Genomic DNA, 21,612 nt, shown 5'->3' on the forward strand with positions numbered 1-21,612 from the left:
TGAGGGTCACAAGGGTTTCAGCAATAGTAGACAATACATTTACATACCATAAAAGCAGAGAAGAGCATGTGCCCTGACATTCTTGTGAATTTTCATCATTATCTATGATGCGTATATAATGACAAGAGGGTCAAGAAGTATTTTTTCCTATATAACTCCTATAACAGGTGACCCCCAGTGCACTGGGCCTCTTCACCCCAGGGACATAATTTGAATAATTTTGGTAGAGGACCATTAGCCAATGCAACATACGAAATATCAAAAGCCTAGGCCTTGCAGTTTCAGGAAAGAAGACTTTTAAAGTTTTTTCCTATATAAGTCTATGTCAAACTTGGGACCCCCTGGGTGGGGCCTCTTTTCACCTCAGGGACATAATTTGAATAATCTTGGTAGAGGACCACTAGGCAATGCAGCATACCAACATCAAAAGCCTAGGCCTTACAGTTTCAGACAAGAAGATTTTTAAAATTTTTTCCTATATTAGTCTATGTAAAACTTGGGACCCCCAGGACGGGCCTCTATTGACCCCAGGGTAATAGTTTGAACAATCTTGATAGAGGACCACAAGACAATGCTACATACCAAATATCGAAGGCCTAGGTCCTTTGGTTTCAGACGAGAAGATTTTCAAAGTATTTCCTATGTAAGTCTATGTAAAACTTGGGACCCCCAGGGCAGGGCCTCTTTTCACTCCAGGGGCATAATTTGAACAATCTTTATAGAGGATCATTAGATGATGTCACGCTAAATATCGAGGCTCTATGCCTTGCGGTTATTGACAAGATTTTTTACGTTTTTCCTTTCGGTGGGCAACCAGAGGTCTGAATGGAATTAAATTCTTTGAACAATTTTGAAAGGGGGCCACCCAAGGCTCATTCCTGTGAAGTTTGGAGAAAATCTGCCCAGTCAAGAAGATATTTTTTAGAAATTGTTTACGTACGGACGACGCACGGCTAACAACGGACATCGAGCGGTTGCAAAAGCTAACCTTGAGCCTTTGGCTCAGGTGAGCTAAAAACACTTATCTACCAGACAGCTTTATAATGCATCGGATGAAGTTCCGAGCAACCCAGTCAAGTGCTGCATGGGACAAGTACTTGTATCTGTGTAGAACCACCACTCTACTTCAAGCAAGCTTGATCACACCGATTTGGGAAAGTCAAACTAACTTATCTATGGACTTTCTACGGCACTAGGAAAGGTTGAAATGAAAACGATAACAAAAACCTCTTTTAAAAAACCCTAATTATATTTCCCTAAAAAACCTAAATAACAAGAAAAATACATTAACAGTTATAAACATTAAACAAAAACCCATGTTTTAACACAGAATGACATGTAAAGAAAAATAATATTTCACCTAAAAAAAGTCATTTAGTAGTAGCATAAACTTCAAAAATAGTTAATTTGTTAAGTTTAACATAATGCTGTATGTTGTAGTAATATAACAATGAATTAGTCATGTAAGATAACCAGACAATCTGACAATGAGAACATTATATGACAATAATTCAGCCTTTTTTACATCTTTTTTCAGTGAATCAATTAAAACTAACTGCAAAACATTTGTGTTCATTTCACAGTGAAAGATATCAAAATATACTTGTCACTGGTTGGATAAAATATGGATGACATCACTGAAATCATATGAAGTATAAGAAAAATAGTTCCTATGAATTACCAAAATTTTATTATTTTTTCCATGTTCCCATAAATAAAAGCAAGAAAATCTCTTACTGTGCCAACTATCAATTTTTACTTTATAGAACTGTTGGCATATTCATGATTATAAGAGTCTTTTCTAAGGTTAAGCAAGTAATTCTGGGAAAGGTCAAGAACCACAATTTTTTTCTGTGAGTATTTAAAGATATATTCATACTTGCACAATCAGAAAAATATTTCTTTCAATGTATTGAATGCATTCACAGAGGTTTTTTTAGAAATTAAATATATTTAATTTTCTTATCCACTGCTGAAATATTAAATAACATATTATTAATGAATAGTTGACTTGTTAGGACAATCTGTAATTTACGTTACTTTGGCTGTTTTAAACGGTACTGAAAGCCAGGTTCCAGTATGAGACAACAAAATGGCCACAGAATGCCTTAAAATAGAATATGGAAATACAAAATGGCACAGAAATTGTCGAATGCCATTTCAGGTCTTCTACCTTATCACAGTAAAGCTTTGTGGTGTAATGTGCATATTTAATATTGTGCAGCATATTACAGAAAAAGGCTTTGAAAGCCTTTAAATTATTGATGCCCACTGCATCACTTATAGATAGTGTACCTTAATGGAACAACAATTTTCAGAAACAATGAATAAGTATTAGGTCTCAGTAAACTACAATCTAAGTATTTGGTGAAATAAAAGTAAGCTTATAAGAATATGGCCTCAGAAGATGGCATACAGATGTTGAAAAATGTATACCTTACATTAAATAAAAAAATCTAGACAACTAAAATGAATAACTACAAAAAGGAGCAAAATTAAGTTTTTCTACATTTAAAAGAAACTTAGTGGCGCCGTTGTTACTTTTAGTCAAAAAAATAAGTTTTCTTCTGTTGTTTTGTAAAGAAATTATTAAGAACTCATAGGTCAAAAACATCACCAGAATGCTGATCAAAAAAGTGATTTGAAAAACTGGAAAGATTATGAGATCACAGTGTGCCTAATGCATGAGACAGAAAGTTTCCTTAAAGTTTACAATGGTTATAATACATGTATATTACCTGTTTAAGCAGTATACATAATCGGAACAAGTTACTATGTGTATTGTACAAAAATATGTTTAAGTATATATGTTATAGATAGTTCTACTGTGCAAAATAAACGTGTGGTCACTAAAATACTGCATGTATAAACCAGTAATATTGTACAACTTCAAATCTGAAAATAAATATTTGGCACTAATACATTTAAAAATCCTGCACATTCATTACAGCAAACTCACTTTAAGGCAATGTCATTTTATATAATTACTGGAAAAATTGATATTTACCTTTTAGAATAAAACTAATGCTGATACCAGTAATGTTTTGTATAATCACAATATTTTTAACTACTACGGTTTTAGTCCACCAATACAATTTTTTTAAACACAAAACATGCCTCCAGCATCAATTGATCTTAAAGGACAAGTTACATAATTCTAACTTACATTTTGCTAAAATTATGCCCCTTTTAAAAGTTAGATATTTCATTTTGGCAGGTACATGTATCTTTGAATTAAGGGACTAAAGAATGCTTTCAAACTCTTCACATGTCTTCTGTATCATGCAATGACTGTTTTTAAGGCAGGTTCCATTACTCTGACCCACATTTTACAAAATAATGCCCCTTTTTCAACTCAGAAAATTTTGGTGAATGCTCTTTGATATAAGCTAGCATTATGAAGAAGGGTCTCAAACAGTCGAGCAGCTGTTTCATATTACATTCAGGTTTTCAGGTTTTTTGTAGAAACAATTCAAATAAGAGTAGGCAGTATGTTTCATCATTTGTTTGTGCAACAAAACAGTACATGTAAAATTAAAACAAAAAGTCCATAAAAATCATATACTGCATTAAGTCACTGCGGCCAAAAAAGATGAATGTTTCCATTTAAAGATTGGATAAGAACTGATACTAAGCATTAAATTTACAACATCAAGTCAATTGTGTATCATGACAAGTATTTTGTCAGTGTTAAGTTTGACAAATATCAGCAACAAACAATATGAGTGCTGCTGTGTGAAAACCAATGATAGGGCACAGAATCAACCAGCAAGGATCCAGATCAGTGTACATCTAAACTGTCCGGTTATCCTCATATCCATACTGTTATTTAAATCAATTTTAGCAACTGATTTGGGAGCAGTATGGATCCAGATCAGTGTATGCAGATGTGCAGGCTGATCTGGATCCGTACTGGTCACAAAGCCCTAACGTTGGTTTTTAACACAGCAGGGGCTTATATGGACATGAGACTACACGAGACACAAACTTTTTTTGCTGTAGTGGGTGTCACATACACACATTTTCTTCATTAAAAGATGGTGTTGAAATGATAATTGTTTAGTATAAATGTGTCGCCAACGACTTGCTTAATGTTACATTAGACAACAACAAAAATCTTGTTATGACATAGTTACAGAAAAATGATCACAAAAAAATGGCAAATTAGTGGCATTGAACAATTAACAAAGTAAGTTCAAATACAAATGTACAAAAAATACATCATACGTAAAGCACTTTTTAGGAAATCATGAAAATTACATTTTCATCACTCTGAATGTTGTCAGAAGTGTGAGAAAAATTAAACTCTTTACAATCAAACGGATTTCAGTTCTATATCAAGAAGGATCCATGTTTTTAAGAAATGGTATACAGATTTACAATAACCCAATGAATTAACATTTTACTGGGACAAGCAGTAATCAAAATACAAAGTAACACCCTGTTCTTGCATAGAATTCATGACAGCATAACTGTGTATATCTTTGGTACGAAAAATATTACAATGTATACAATAATTTTAATGCTATATAATATATTTTGGCAAATATATCACAGTAAACTGGGTGTGAATGATGTGAAAAACTGTTATTAGCAAAGTAGATTTCAAATTCCTGAAAATATAATATATCTAGACTCTAGTTCTTTTCTTTTCCGAGCAGTCTCTACACTTGTAAAGCACATGAAATGAAAATGATGGTTAAAACTCATTTTTGGCATAAACAGGTATGCCTTGATTAGCTGATTCACATTTCAGTTACCCCGTATAAAGAGTCATACCTGGTTGAAGGTTGACATAATTAAGCTGTTTATGTTCTGTTATATACATGTTTTCCTTTATGTACAGAAACATTGTCATTGTTCAAAAAGGGACTTAATTTGATATGGTAAACAAAATTCAATTTAGTACCATTTCATATATTTATTACTGCTGTAGGCACTTCATTTTTTAATTACCCAAACAAAAACAATAAAACTCTTACTGTAATATGTTCATTTATTACTTCATTTTAGACTTTGCAATGGGTACATTTTTAATGGGTTTATTACTACAATAATATAGTTTTAGTTCTTGTATAACAAATTCTATTATTTTGATTGGATTTTCACTTAAGCAGAGAGGAAAAGATTACCACAAAACATGTAACATGTTTTTCCTTACTAGTCTAAAAAAAATCTGGAGAATGACTCTTGTATAATTAAAAATGGGTCATTAATTTAACAGAAGTTAAAAGAAAGGCATGAACATTTCGTAAGTCTTTGAACTTTTTCAGAATTTAACTAAACTTAAACAGTACCATGAATTTTCTTTACTTAGCCCTTAATTTTCTCAGTTCAAGGACATGTTAATCTTTGCGATAAGCAATATAGGCTATTAATTAATCAATCAAGTTTTCTGACAAGCTTAATGAAGGCTGTGCATCATTTTATGTACTTTAAATCATACAAACAGGATCCTATATCACGATACAATGATGTAGACTGGCAGCATAATTTTCTCGTTATCAGAATTTTCCCGAACATTATGAAACTTTCACACCTATCACACAACACACGTCCCAAACCATGAGGCGCTTTTGGCTAAAAATGAAGGCACTAGAAACATTTAGACTTCAATTTTGTCATTCCTAAACACTTGAAGTATCATCATTTCTTTTTCTTTTTCCCTTTTTTTCCTTTTTTCCCTTTTTTACCACCACCTCCGTCTCCTTCCCAGCCGAACCCTCTCATATCGAGAGCCTGTGGAGCGTCATGTGCAATATAATACAAATTTTCCATGGCAGCTTGACTTAGAATGTCTACTTCAGTCTTCTCTCCTTTTACCGCCTTTGCTGATCCCTTTGCTGACTTCTTTCCCTTCTTTCCTCCCTTCTTGCCGGACTTCTTTCCTGACTTTTTACCCTTTTTTCCACTTTTCTTTGGCTGTAACAATGTAATAAATAAAACTTAGTCACACAGCTTATTAACATTAAGAAGTTCCCAGTTAACAAAAAGAAATTATTCACATAAACAAGAGGACCATGATGGTCCTGAATGGCTCACCTCTTCCCACATGACCCAGTTTTGAGTATGACGTTGTTTTTTCTATTATTTGACATAGTGACCTAGTTTTTGAGCTCATGTGACCCAGTTTTGAACTTGATTTAGATATTATCAAGATAAAAATTCTGATCAATTTTCATGAAGATCCATTGAAAAATATGGTCTCTAGAGAGGTCACAAGGTTTTTTCTATTATTTGACCTACTGACCTAGTTTTCGAAGGTACGTGACCCTGTTTTGAACTTTATCTAGATATCATCAAGGTGAACATTCTCACTAATTTTCATGTAGATCTCATGAAAAATATGGCCTCTAGAGAGGTCACAAGGTTTTTCTATTTTTATACCTACTGGCCTAGTTTTTGACCGCATGTGACCCAGTTTCGAAACTGACCTAGATATCATCAAGGTGAACATTCAGATCAATTTTCATGAAGATCCATTGAAAAATATGGCCTCTAGAGAGGTCAAAAGATTTTAATAATTTTAGACCTACTGACCTAGTTTTTGACCGCAGTTGACCCAGTTTCAAACTTGACCTAGATGTCATCAAGATGAACATTTAGACCAACTTTCATACAGATCCCATGAAAAGTATGACCTCTAGAGAGGTCGCAAGGTTTTTTTATTATTTGACCTACTGACCTAGTTTTTTAAGGCACATGACCCAGTTTCAAACTTGACCTAGATATCATCAAGGCGAACAATCTGACCAATTTTCATGAAGATCCATTCAAGGGTATGGCCTCTAGAGAGGTCACAAGGTTTTTCTATTTCAAGACCTACTGGCCTAGTTTTTGATCGCAGTTGACCCAGTTTCAAACTTGACCTAGATGTCATCAAGATGAACATTTAGGCCAACTTTCATACAGATCCCATGAAAAATATGGCCTCTAGAGAGGTCAAAACGTTTTTTCATTATTTGACCTACTGACCTACTTTTTGAAGGCACGTGATCCACTTTCGAACTTGACCTAGATATCATCAAGATGAACATTCTGACAAATTTTTATGGAGATCCATTCACAAGTATGGCCTCTAGAGAGGTCACAAGGTTTTTCTATTTTTAGACCTACTGACCTAGTTTTTGATTGCACATGACCCAGTTTCGAACTTGACCTAGATATCATCAAGATGAACATTCAGACCAACTTTCATACAGATCCCATGAAAAATATGGCCTCTAGAGAGGTCACAAGGTTTTTCTATTTCAAGACCTACTGACCTACTTTTTGATCGCAGTTGACCCAGTTTCAAACTTGACCTATATATCATCAAGATAAACATTCAGACCAACTTTCATACAGATCCTATGAAAAATACGGCCTCTAGAGAGGTCACAAGGTGTTTTCATTATTTGACCTAATGACCTACTTTTTGAAGGCAAGTGACCCACTTTCGAACCTGACCTAGATATCATCAAGGTGAACATTCTGACCAATTTTCATGAAGATCTCATGAAATATATGGCCTCTAGAGAGGTCACAAGGTTTTTCTATTTTTAGACCTACTGACCTAGTTTTTGACCGCACGTGACCCAGTTTCGAACTTGACCTAGAAATCATCAAGGTGAACATTCTGACCAATTTTCATGAAGAGATTTTGAAATATATGGCCTCTAGAGAGGTCACAAGGTTTTTCTATTTTTAGACCTACTGACCTAGTTTTTGATGGCACGTGCCCCAGTTTCGAACTTGACCTAGATATCTTCAAGATGAACATTCTGACCAACTTTCATAAAGATCCCACAAAAAATGTGACCTCTAGAGTGGTCACAAGCAAAAGTTGACGTACGGACGCACGGACGACGGACGCTGCGTGATCACAGAAGCTCACCTTGTCACTATGTGACAGGTGAGCTAAAAATTATATGAGTCAAACTGCTGCTTTACTTAAGAGCAACTGGCACTCGTAAGACTTTTTAATTCACCCAAATTTCATTCAAAATATCTACGTTTTCTGCTAAAATTCATTTTGTCCAAGGATAGCTTTAAAAAAATGAGGCGACAAGTGAAAAGTGAAATATCCCCAATTCTTGTAAGGGGGAATAATTACTGATCATCAATGCTCAAAATAAAACCATTTTTATTATTATTATTGTTACTATCATATTGTGCTTTTCAGTGAAATACTAGAATAAAGCAGTAAAATAAATTTGATAATTCTGCTGTTCCGAAGTGGTAAAAATACATGAATCATTTTATTTTTTGCTGGTAAGGAACTTCACTTGAATGCAATATGAATTATAAACAGTTGGAAATTATTTCCAAACTATACTTCAATAAAGAAAGTAGCTAGATGTATTTAAATACCCACACAAATGTGAAGACTTACCCTCTGTGATATTTAAATGTGAAAGAAATCTGGAAAGGTATATAACTATAACTGATTTTGACACAGACATTGAGATTGCATCATCATGCAATTGACTTGATGTTGCATGTGTAGATTGGATATAATTTGTATCAGTAATGTTTACAACAAACAGACTTGTAAAGCTGTTACAAAAATCAGTTTTCACTTATACAAAATATCATTTTCTCGACTGCAACTTGTCTGGAAGTTGTTGTATAGTACTGTTAAATCTGGTATTTCCAAAACAACACAGTTTCTGTCTGCCCTAGCTATTCAATGATAATTCAGTATCAGCTTTTCCTATAATTTCTACTCAATAACATGTTACAACAAGAGCTGTCATAGGAGACTGCACGCTTGACTAATTTGATGCTGAATAGTGAAACTGGGCACATCTGAGGAAACTGGAGCTGTCACTGCAGTGTTAAATGACTCCAATGGTGGATGAAGATATTAGAAAATAGCTTGAGTCCTAGTCAAACAAGAGGGCCAAGATGGCCCTAGGTCGCTCATCTAAACACACCATAACAGTGTTAACATGTTTGACATAGTGATTTCATGGAAACAAATATTCTGACCAATTTTCATTAAGATTGGACCAAAAATGTAGTCTCTTGAAGTGTAAACAAGTATTTTCTTCAATTTAACATAATGACCTAGTTTTTAAGCCAAGGTAACCTACATTCAAACTTGGCCTAGATTTGATCAAGGCAATCATTCTGACTAAATTTCATGAACTTCAATTGAAAAATACAGCCTCTATCGCATACAAAAACTTTTTCTTTGATTTGTCCTAACGACCTAGTTTTTTATCCCAGATGACCCGTATTCAAAATTGACCTTAATTTCATCAAGGCTATCATTCTGACCAAATTTCATGAAGATCAATTGAAAAATACAGTCTCTATCGCATACACAAGGGTTTTTTTTATTTGACCTAGTGACCTAGTTTTTAACCACAGATGACCCATATTCTAACTTGACCTAGATTTCATTAAGGCAATCATTCTAACTAAATTGTATGTATATCCAGTGTAAAATGCAGCCCCTATTGCGTACACAAGGTTTTTCTTTGATTTGACGTTGTGTCCTAGTTTTTGACCCCAGATGACCCATATTCGTAACTGGCCTAGATTTCATCAAGGCAATCATTCTGACCAAATTTCATGAAGAACAACTGAAAAATACAGCATCTATTGCATACATAAGGTTTTTCTTTGATTTGACCTAATGACCTAGTTTTTGACCCCAGATGACCCATTTTCGTTCTCAGCCTAGATTTCATTAAGGTAATCATTCTGACGAAATTTCATGAAGATCAATTGAAAAATACAGCCTCTATCGCATACACAAGGTTTTTCTTTGATTTGACCTAGTGACCTTGTTTTTGACCCCAGATGACCCATTTTCGAACTTGGCCTAGATTTCATCAAGGTAATCATTCTGATCAAAATTCATGAACCTCAATTGAAAAATACAGCTTCTGTCGCATACACAAGGGTTTTCTTTGATTTGACCTAGTGACCTAGTTTTTGACCCCAGATAACCCATTTTCGAACTTGGCCTAGATTTCATCAAGGTAATCATTCTGACCAAATTTCATGAAGATCAATTGAAAAATACAGCCTCTATCGCATACACAAGGTTTTTCTTTGATTTGACCTAGTGACCTAGTTTTTGACCCTAGATAACCCATTTTCGAACTTGGCCTAGATTTCATCAAAGCAATCATTCTGACAAAAATTCATGAAGATCAACTGAAAAATACAGCCTCTATCGCATACACAAGGTTTTTCTTTGATTTGACCTAGTGACCTAGTTTTTGACCCCAGATGACCCATTTTCAAACTCGGCCTAGATTTCATCAAGGTAATCATTCTGACCAAATTTCATGAAGATCAATTGAAAAATACAGCCTCTATCGCATACACAAGGTTTTTCTTTGATTTGACCTAGTGACCTTGTTTTTGACCCCAGATGACCCATTTTCGAACTTGGCCTAGATTTCATCAAGGTAATTATTCTGATCAAAATTCATGAACCTCAATTGAAAAATACAGCTTCTGTCGCATACACAAGGGTTTTCTTTGATTTGACCTAGTGACCTAGTTTTTGACCCCAGATGAGATATTTTCGAACTTGGCCTAGATTTTATCAAGGTTATCATTCTGACCAAATTGCATGAAGATCAGTTGAAAAATACAGCCTCTATCGCATACACATGGTTTTTCTTTGATTTGACCTAGTGACCTAGTTTTTGACCCTAGATAACCCATTTTCGAACTTGGCCTAGATTTTATCAAAGTAATCATTCTGACAAAAATTCATGAAGATCAACTGAAAAATACAGCCTCTATCGCATACAAAAGGTTTTTCTTTGATTTGACCTAGTGACCTAGTTTTTGACCCCAGATGACCCATTTTCAAACTCGGCCTAGATTTCATCAAGGTAATCATTCTGACCAAACTTCATGAAGATCAGTTGAAAAAATACAGCCTCTATGGCATACACAAGCTAAATGTTGACGACAACAGACAGACGATGGATGCTGGACATCGAGCGATCAGAAAAACTCACTAAAAAGCTAAAAAGTAATATGAGACATAAGGATAAAGTGTATCAAAACATTAAATAAGTATGAAAAGAACATGGTGAAAAGGCATCAAAATTAAACTGAAATTTTAAGCAAAAAAGGGACATAAATTAAGAAATATTGGTGCAAGAGTGGTGGCCCTTGTGTCAAATAATGTGGGTGATGATATGGAAAAACTACTTTAAGTTTAAATCAAATCAGTTTGGTAATAACTGTGATAGAGTGAAATTAACCTGAAATTTTAAGTAAATAGGGGGAATAATTCTTAAAAGACTGGTGCAAGAGTTATGGCCATTGTGTCATATGATGTGAGTGATGATGTTGAACAACTATTTTAAGTTTGAATCAAATCCTCTCTGTAATAAGGGAGATATAGCGAAAATGCATCAAAATTAACCTTAAATGCTAAGTAAAAGGGGGGGGGGGGGGTGCAAAGTCATGAAAAATTGTTGCCAGAGTTATGGATTGACCTTGTGTCATATGATGTGGAACATCTATTTAAAGTTTGAATCAAATCCATTTAGCAATAGCTGAGATAGTGTGAAAATGCATTAAAACTTTAACCTGAAATACAAAGTAAAAAGGTTGGATAATTAATGAAATGTTGGTGCAACAGTTATGGCCCTTGTTCCATATGATGTGAGTGACAATGAGGAATAACTATTTAAAGTTTGAAACAAATCCATCAAGTAATTACAGAGATAAAGAGAAAGTGCATCAAGACTTTAACCAAGGTGCAGACATGGAAAGACACAGATGCGGGCGATGCCATGTCAAGTAGGACAGCTCTCCATACTTCATATAGTCCAGGAAAAAATTATCGGACCAATCAATTTTTTTCAAGCATTTACCTGGCAAGAAAGACTTTATGTTTCATAATTAAATAGACATATCAAGATCTTACCATCCTAGATTCGTGACTTGTTGGGCGAGTGTTGAACTCATCTATTGACAAGGCCATAGACCCTGATTACACGCCCTGCCTGCAGCCTACAAAGGAAACAAAGTCCTTCGTAGGTGCTCCCACAGTTAATGTTCTTCACTAACCAAACGCAGTCAAATTGATTACACATGAACAACCTGAAAATAAAATAAAAATCAAATTTTGAGACTCGTCAAAATTACAGAAACATTCTATTTCAGAAGTTGAAATCACCAGTAATGTAAACTCTCCTGGCTGTTCTCTTTGATTCTCATTTTGCAGTACTTGTTCTCTTGAAGTAACTGAAAACTTTCCCGCTTTGTTGCTAGTTGGGAGATAGACAAAACCCCTCCTTACAATTTTTGATGAAGTGAACAAACCACTCCCACTGTTATGCAGGGCAAAACCCCATGTGGTAAAATTAACCCCTCCCACTAAAATTTCAAACTGGACAAAAATTAACAGATAGGACAAAACCCTCCTATCATATATGAATAACCCTACAGCATAATGGTAGGTTTTTTTTTTCCTACAGAAAATCTGATACTGTGGTGTATATATACATGTATTTTAAAGGGACATAGTCTGCTTCAACAATATGATACATTCACTTCAACTGTACGACAACACTAAAATTTCAACTAAAATTTGAAATAAAATTGAAAATTTTAAAATTATACACTGTTTATCCAATATGAATAACTTTAACTTAAAGAATTAATCGTACACTTCACGTTTCTTATTCATTCATAAACTCAACATTATCATATTATCAGAACCAAACAATTAAACTTTGCTAAATCTACTTTTAAAATATTGTATAAAATCATTCAATGAAATTAACACTGAACTCTTCATTTAAAGGAGGTTATAAGCCTTTTGAGCTAGTTTTTTTTTCTCCTTAAAAGACATCATGGCTTTAAATTATTATTGTAATAGTTTTTGTTTACCTCAAACATCCAAAACAACTATGACAAAACAAACTAAAAATCAAACCTTTAAAATCATGCAAGGTTTATTCAATATATATAAACTTTACTCTAAAATATTTTATTCTCTAAGATTTTATGGTAAACTTCACATTTCAAGCATTAATTTCATAAACTCAACATTAAGATGTTATCAAATCCGATCAATTAAAACCAGGGCCAAAAGTTGCCTAATCTAGTTTTAAAAGTTGTATAGACTATCAATAATTCAATGGAACATTGAACTCTCCTTTTAGATGAGATTACATGCCTTTTGTGTCACCAACTTTTTTTTTATTAAATGTCACATTTTAAATTAACATTTTAATACCATTAAAGCCCTTAAACGATTCAAATGGAGTGGATATAATTCATCTGTGCTGCTTTAATTTCTTTGAGGTCTTTCAGAAAGGAAGTACATTATTAATTACAGAAGTAATATGAAAATGCTTTTATGTTAAGTACAAAACATGAAAAATTTCTTTTAATACTAACTTTATTAAATATATAGATTAATTTATGTCTTAACAGCCAAAAAAAAATCCATTATATACTAACAAATGCACAATAATTGTAACTACAAATAAATAAAATTCATTACTGAAACAAAAAACGAAGAGAACCAGTTAAGTATTTTTTGAAAAGCAAATGTAGTTGTAATTTAATAAGCTGTGATATTTCAATAAAATGTTATACATGGTGTAAAGTTTCATATTATTTCGCTTGAAAACTCTGGTACAGAAAAAGTATTCACCTAAAAATGAAAGGGTCATTGTAAAAAATTGGACAATACATTAAGACCATACAGTGGCATGTTGTTCAATTTCACACAGGTGTAAAGTCATATTAGTTTTGAATATTTGCATAACTCCAAATGTATATATATTGAATGGCCCTGTTCAAATTTACATTTATATTAAACATTTTACTTGCCTTTAGGTGGGCAAATATGAAAACAAATTAAGATTAAACCATCAAAAATTGAACACTGATATCATCAAGAAATATATCAGGTTTTTCTAGGGAAAGGATAGAAATAAACATTTAGCACCAAAATCATGAATTTCAGGATTTAGCTTGTATAGATATTTTTTATAATCATTAGGACTGTCAACATTAATTGCAATATAATTGTTGAAATAATATTGAGAAAAAGGAACAAAAACAAGATCAGCATCACTTGTGGGTGCCAACACTTGTTTAAGAAGTTACCCAGAAAAGTATTTCAATATTATGCCATTTATAAAATTTCAAAGGGCCATAACTCATAAACCAGGCACATGGTACATATATGTTAGATATTAACCACAAGTTCACTTAATAGTAATACTTTTGTGAAAGTTTGGGCCAGAGTCTTAGAAGGTGGTTAATCAGATTTTGGTCAAATAATGGATTTGTTTTAAACTTTTGCAACAACTGCTGATCATTTACGCTTACTTGTGATAACTTAGTGCTCTATATATGTTAGATTTTCACTGGAGGTGTTTTTAAAAGTTTATTTTCCTATCCTGGTTGCCCAAAGGTCATTTTTAGCATAAGTATAAATTCAATAAACCACACTTTGCTTAAGGAATTATATGAAAACAAGAATGAATGTATTACTTCTGTCACATTTATAACAAAGTCAAAATTCATTAGAAATGCAAGTTTGGAAAGTTATTTAATTACCTCCCTTTGCCTATCTTGATGCAATTAAGACAGACTGGAAATTAACGAATTCAAAAGATATGCACTGCTTTAAAACTTTTTGTTCTTAGTATCACAAAATCTATCAAATACAAATGTATAACTTGACATTGCATTGAAATCAAAATAAATAAACCACTTTTTAAATACTTTCAATTAAAGGGAGGTAATTACAAATTTCATAAACAACAAGAAAACATTCCTTTCTAACAGGAATCTAATGTTTTACCTCTAACACTTTTTTTTTACATAATAAAGGAAAACTGAAAAATGTTATAAAATATTGCTTAAATGTGACTGACAGCTGTTAAAAGCTATAAGATGACCTTAAGGGAGCCTATATCAAAATTGGACAATATACAGCATTCTGTAAAATTTTAAAATGAAATAATTCTAAAACTGCAGGAATAAATTTGGTCAAGGCTTGTATAAGTACAGCAATATGAGCAAGTTCATATCATAGCTATATTTCTGTAAGTTTAAACTGTGGGACAAAGTATCTGGACAAAGATTCTGGGATGGATAAATGCACAGATGGACAACTTTAGAATATCAGATCAGTATTGACCAAACCGCCCAACATTGTGGACAAGGGGGCAACTATATGCCCCCACATACATTTGTTTGTTTTACATAGGCATTTTTACAAAGTAACAAACCATACTATTAGCAACCCTTCTTTGCTATACTTTTTAAATAAAATTTCAGGTATTTATTACCATAGTTCAATTTCTTTTATGAATTTTTCATTCAGGAATTTCAGTAATAAAACAGTTATGTTCTAAAGACGAATCAAGGTGCATTTATCATTGTTATAAAGTGCAAATAGAGTTAGCACCATGTCAAGATAATAAATGTTTAAGACAAATAAATCTCCCACAATCAATAACCTCTTATCTCAATGTTGTATATACTGGTAAAGTAATAAATCCATCACATTCATGATTTAGCTACTATATTTGATATTAATATGTGTCATATAAAAGTGAGGCATTTCATTTTTTGGTAAACTTAAGCCAGTTCAGAAGTTCTAGAATCCATTTTAATTTGTAAAAGGGGCAGTCTGTGTTACTGTAGCTTAATTACTGATGTTTTTTCTTCAACTTTGAAAGTATAACATAAACATTTAATGAATGTTTCTGAAGGAATGAAATTTTGGAGACACTTCCATATGATAAAAAAAAATCTAACTTTATAAAATATTTGGTAGCTGGTAAGTTTGAATGCCGTAACACTACCTTAAATGTTTTTAAAGAGAAACAAGATGAACGTCCAACATTATTTCTATATTATGGACCATAATTGAGATCTCTGTACATAATTCTATACAAAGTGTTCAGTTCATAATTTAGACAAAATGTTCAAAATGTGAATAATCTTGTTTTAAAGGTAAATTCCTTTTTTTAATGTCACATCAGATGAATGTTAATTTTGGCAAAATGCACACTCAGAAAATCCAATGATCTTACAAAATTAATGTTTAAAAATGCTGAATAAAATTAGCCAGTGATAATAAGTCTTGTCTTTTTGCACTGACTAAAAATTTCTTTATGACCCATGATTAGTTTGAATTGGAAGCATTTAAAATCATAGTATAACTGATCTAATTGTGTGACCACACAGTTGGAAAAAAAACTCCTTTCAAGGGGGAAAAACATGGTAGAGTTTATTCAGTTAATTAAAGTGTTAATAAAACAAATACTTACTGAACTGTTAATATTACCTTAAAAAAAAATCGAAAAAGCTCATAAAACACTGTTGATTTCAACTAAGTCAATATGATATTATCAGGAACTGTTCTGAATGCTTATGGTGTCTTATGTAACTGAATATAAAATGGGACAATTTTAGTGGGTTTACTGGTGTTAAAATGAGAATAAAAGTTACAAGCTGTAGACAATATTATGATATTATTATTATCCTTTCAAACAATGTGCTCTAAACTAGCAATCATTCATTCCCAACAAATTATAATTGGGCATATTCATCCCTGCATAAAAATGCAATGCAAAATTGGATGTGGGAATAAAATGCATTTTAGCAGTCCCTGTAATAATAGTAGTGACTTGCTGAGCATGTGCCCTGTAAATTTCTGGTAAAGTTCACTCTATATCCTAAATTTTCCCAATGTCTGTACGACACAACCAACTAACTGGACTATGTTTCTGGAAGTAGTTACTGGTAGAGTGTATGTCTGGAAGCAGGGGTTTTAGTTTAAATGTTATCAGCATAACATGATGTAGAAGTTACCTTCTTAATCTAAAACAGCCTGGTCCTCATCAGTACCGCAATAAGATAGCAATGTGTTAACAATAAATTTACCAACAATTTGTTGTTGTATTTCTACAACATTTGTAGTCATCTCCTATGAAACTGCAGCTGAAATTTCTAATACAAATCATTGCTTCTACTGCTAAAGTATACCTGGTCATTTAAAGAGTATTCAAGGGTGTCAATTTTGGTACAGCAGTATTTGGAGCAAACCTTTATGGAAGGGAATCTCCGCCAGGACATGCATGCTGCTAAATGACATTGCTATGTTATTTACTTACATATGCGTTCTGCAACATTGCAACTGCATTTTAGTTTCTTACATTTGCCTTACAAAAATTCATCTTTAATGCTTCTTAATGAAGAAAACAGTCCTTTCATGAATATCGGTTATTCTTGCATGTAATTGACAAGTGCGTTCAACCTTTTTGTTTGCTTACTGCAATATTGAAATGTATACTCATGCTATTACTGTATTCTATGTTTTCTTACGCGTATTTGACGTTGTTGCTACTGAATGTAATGAGCTATTAGCAACGTTGTGACTTGTGAATATTCCGAAATTTTCATAACTTGATTGTTACTGCTTTTTGAATTTAACATTAGTGATGCTTGCAACCACTTGGTTCTTGTTTATATTACAGTTTCCCAGCAAAAATAATATACTAAAACACATGGCTTTAATAAATATTTAAACTTGCAGTATAACAAAAATTTAGGCACGGTAGTGCATTACAACATTACAGGGAACCAACAAAAAGCGCAAATTAGTATACACGGGAGACCAATCTCGACAGCAAATTCATGTGTTCGGTAGTTTCCGTAGGTTAAACGGTGAGAGAGTCTAAACTTACCCGTGTATACTTGTGTTGTTTTCGGTGGAAATTATGTCGCTGGACAGCTGGAAATTATGAGTACTTTTTGACTAAAACACCAATCATGGTTCACTGATTTTACGGAAACTGCCGGAAATTCTGGTTCCCAGCTTTCTACGAATTTCATATTACAAATGTTAAAGTCGCATTTGATTAACTTCATGCTGCTTAGTGCTTACCTAGCACTGTTTTCGCCTTGCATATTTCAATCATTGCAATACCAAGAATCCATGAATTTAAAGTAGAGACCTACACAGAAAAGGTCTACAGCCGGGACCTATAAAAAAAATTATATCAAAAACAAAAAACAACGGGCAACAACTAAATGTTAACATGCATGTGTTAGTTTTATATAATGGAGGAACGATTAAATCAATTTCAGAAAGTAAAACGCACAAAACACTTAGACCTTGTTCACATAAACATTTTTATATGCCACACAATGGATGCATTTGCCATTTACACGCAAGAATATGCGTTTTACATACATGCAGTGACGAAAGATGCAAGGTATGTGCCACTAACGGATGGAAGGTAACACAAAGACACATGGATCGATGTTGCATTTAGTTTAAAATGAATAACACAAGGCAACATGCATTTGTCATTTAGCAGCATGCATGTCCTGGCGGAAATTCCCTAAAATGCAGTTGCAGTGTTGCAGAACGCATATGTAAGTAAATAACATAGCAATGTCATTTAGCAGCATGCATGTCCCGGCGGAGATTCCCTTCCATAAACCTTTAGGAGCAAAACAGTATTAAACACAACTGTCAATAAAATCCTTTTAAACAGTTTTCTTCATATTTCACCTTAAACATTTTCTTTTGTATATTTAACATTTGTTTCATAAAAACATTTTAGAAAGTTTATTTCTATCAATAATCTACATTAATGTTAAATGTACTGACTTTTAAATTGTGCTGAGTTTTGGCAGTACCTTTGAACCACTGTTTAGTATAATTTGTAAAAAAATATGAACAGTGAACCTTAATCTTAGCCACTGTCATATACTGTAGGTTTCCACAGAATAAATGTTTTCTTGCTTCCAGAGCAAGACTGTGTGGCCTTACCAGATGCATGTCAACACAACCAGAATGTTCCTGGTGCAACCATGCTAAAATAATGGAGTTTAAACAGTACATGGTGTATGGTCAGGTAAAAATTTGTTTGGTGGATTTGAATGTGTTAGGCAAGATATAGGTTGAACCAAAGAACTATAAAATACACAGAATGGCAACTGGCTGTAATCTCACGTGATCTCGTGTCAGAGCGTGAATTGGCATTATCTTAGTAAAAACAAACATCGGCGAAAATGGAGTTACAATTTGTCAGCATGTGGTGCTCTAATCAAAAGACTGGAAAAGTACAATACTATGGCACAGCCTACAACACAGTACCGGCAAGGACTGCTGTATAGTATCCTGATAAATTATCCCGGCACAACCAGTTTTCAACCGCTTAACAAGTTTTCTGTGCATTTTTATACAAATGCATGTCCAAATCTTTGGTTTATTGTCTAACACTTTCTATCAGCATAAGTGCTATAAAAGCATACCATTTAAGTTTCAAGTTTCTAACTGATCGAATCCCTGGCAGGATGATTTTGAAAGCCATCAGTAGGAAGTCATGCTGAAAATTTACAACCTATATTCAGGGTTGGCATAAAAGCGGGAAATACTAGTTTTTACCAGGACAGCGGGAAATACAGGAAAATAGTGGGAAATACAGGTATTTCCTGGGAAAAAAGTGGGAAATAGTGGGGAAAAGTCAACATTTCATTGTATGAGCAGAGACTTAAACAAATGTAATTCAGTTAACATAAAATATTTCTCTCAATTAAAAACAAATAATATAAATATTCTTTTTAAACACTAAATGTACTAAAATCAAGTCCTAAATTTTTATTTCAATTGTTTTTTTTTTCTTTTTTGTTTACCAAAAATGCCTATTACTATTGAGAATCAGAGCATCACATTGTGATGCCTAATTATACGTTATTAACACCTTTTCACAATAACTGGGACTAATACTCTTTTCACACTATGTTGGCCCCTCAGTTGTCATAATCAGTTACCTGTACAATGTATAGGTAATCTATTAGCCTGAAGCTGTATTTGTCTGACTGGTAATACAATGTAGCTTCAGCTCTGCTGATTTCTAATCATGGTCACTAATCGTGGTCTGACGGTATCTCACTCATATCACATAACCAGTTAGATTTTGTAAGTGAAAGGGTAAACATGAAGAGGTTCAAGCCAAAGGATCCAGTTTGGGATTTTTACGATGTTTTTGAAGATGGTTCTAAAAAGACTGTGACTTGTAAAGACTGTAAGACAGTTGTAAGTGGCAAGAGTGACCGTTTAAGAGCACATACAGCAAAATTGAGTGTTCCACTCCTAGCCAGTCAGACCATGCATGTATTGAACTAGCATACATTTGTTTACTTCTAATTTATCGATGTGACTAAAATGTTTGCAAATTTATTGAATTAATTTATATTAAAAAGTAAATTTTCATGCCAAAAATGTTCAAATATTGAGTATTTCCCACTATTTCCAACTTTTGTGAAATTTAGATCATTTCCCGGGACAGGAATTACCGGGAAATACCTGTGGTAATTCCCGCCCCCGGGAAATACTTGCCAACCCTGCCTATATTCGAACACGATGGTATTTTCCTTCCAGCAAAATGAAACAGCACTAAACTTTTACTGTAGTTTCATTACAACATGGCAAACATAATACACCCAAAATTCAAGTCTGGCAACAAACACTAAAACCAACATGGCAGATCAATATACTGTAGGTACACTTGCCTAAATTGGCACCTAAATTACAGGGGGTAGGGTAAATTAAATGGCAGCCAAAAGTTAGTGCATTGTCTAAAGAACTGTATCATGTGCTCACTTACTCAAGAGAACCAGGGTGTCACATCTGCTACATTGATAGCTGTCACATATGACAATGTATTATATAATTGCTAAGCTTTTGACACTCCAAATATTTCAAATTGCTTAGAAAATGAAAAAAAAAAATGTTGCGAGGACAGGCATCATGACTGCATTGTCAAAATAATTTAATAATAATATGCTTCACAATTCTGGCAGTAATCATCTGTTAAGCAATAAACATTTAGTGCAAAAGATATATAAATACTGATACTGGCTTAAGCAAGAATAGGTAGTAGACAAGGAAAGATGCTGGTTTTTTAGTAATAAGAAAAACCTCATGAAAACATAGTACTGCTACATAAATGGAATTTATAAAATTTTCTAAGTACCAAAACTGAAGGTGAATAGGTTCCTAACATGTTCTGTCTCTGCTGTAAACAGTGAAACAATCACAACTGATAAATTTGGCTTCTAAAGATTTTTATCATACAAAGTCCTAGGTGGTCGAAAATAGGTTGTGTTTGAAAATAGGTTGTGTGGGGATAAATACAGATATTATTTATAATTTATCAACTGCTAAAAGTTGTATCCTGTTTATTCAAAGTTGTGCCCCTTAACTGAGGAAGTACGTTTGTTACATCAAAGAGGTAAAATGCAGGTGATGAAATAATGACAGTCATCACCTTACAGAGAACAGATCAAAAATATATAAACAATACCCTCGCGGAAACATATGATAAATCGAGAAATATTTAGAAAAGTAATGTTTTACAAAAAAAAAAAATGTTATGACTGCGCATAATAAGAAAATCATATTAATTAAATAATGCTTAAATCAATTTAATTTTGTCCTATAGACATTTTCTTATTATCATATACCATTTTAATCCATCAAAATCAATGAACTTTAGCTCCAGGAAGTGTATATGTTGTCAGTAGTAACAACTACTTCCTCTTATTTGGACTGGTGCGCTATCTAAGAACAAATCAAACTAAAAACCAGTCTAC

General features: G+C 33.2%; 1 protein-coding gene across 1 annotated transcript; it reads right to left on the reverse strand.

The window, feature by feature from the left end:
- Positions 1-1,227: 1,227 nt before the first annotated feature.
- Positions 1,228-21,574, reverse strand: LOC123528582 (small lysine-rich protein 1-like). The gene is made up of 3 exons (XM_045308403.2): positions 21,484-21,574; positions 11,894-12,069; positions 1,228-5,922 (listed from the first exon to the last, which is right to left on the reverse strand). Exons 2-3 carry the CDS (start codon positions 11,948-11,950, stop codon positions 5,647-5,649), a joined length of 333 nt encoding a protein of 110 aa, XP_045164338.1. The 5' UTR covers positions 11,951-12,069; positions 21,484-21,574; the 3' UTR covers positions 1,228-5,646.
- Positions 21,575-21,612: the final 38 nt, after the last annotated feature.

This window comes from Mercenaria mercenaria, chromosome 13 (assembly GCF_021730395.1).
Source record: "Mercenaria mercenaria strain notata chromosome 13, MADL_Memer_1, whole genome shotgun sequence".
Lineage (NCBI taxonomy): Eukaryota > Metazoa > Mollusca > Bivalvia > Venerida > Veneridae > Mercenaria > Mercenaria mercenaria.

Coding starts and splice junctions, on each gene's coding strand:
- LOC123528582 (XM_045308403.2), bottom strand. CDS start 11,950: ATGGCCTTGTCAATAGATGAGTTCAACACTCGCCCAACAAGTCACGAA. Junction 5,923..11,893: donor CAAGTCACGAATCTAGGATG/GTAAGATCTTGA, acceptor ACATTGTTACAG/CCAAAGAAAAGTGGAAAAAA.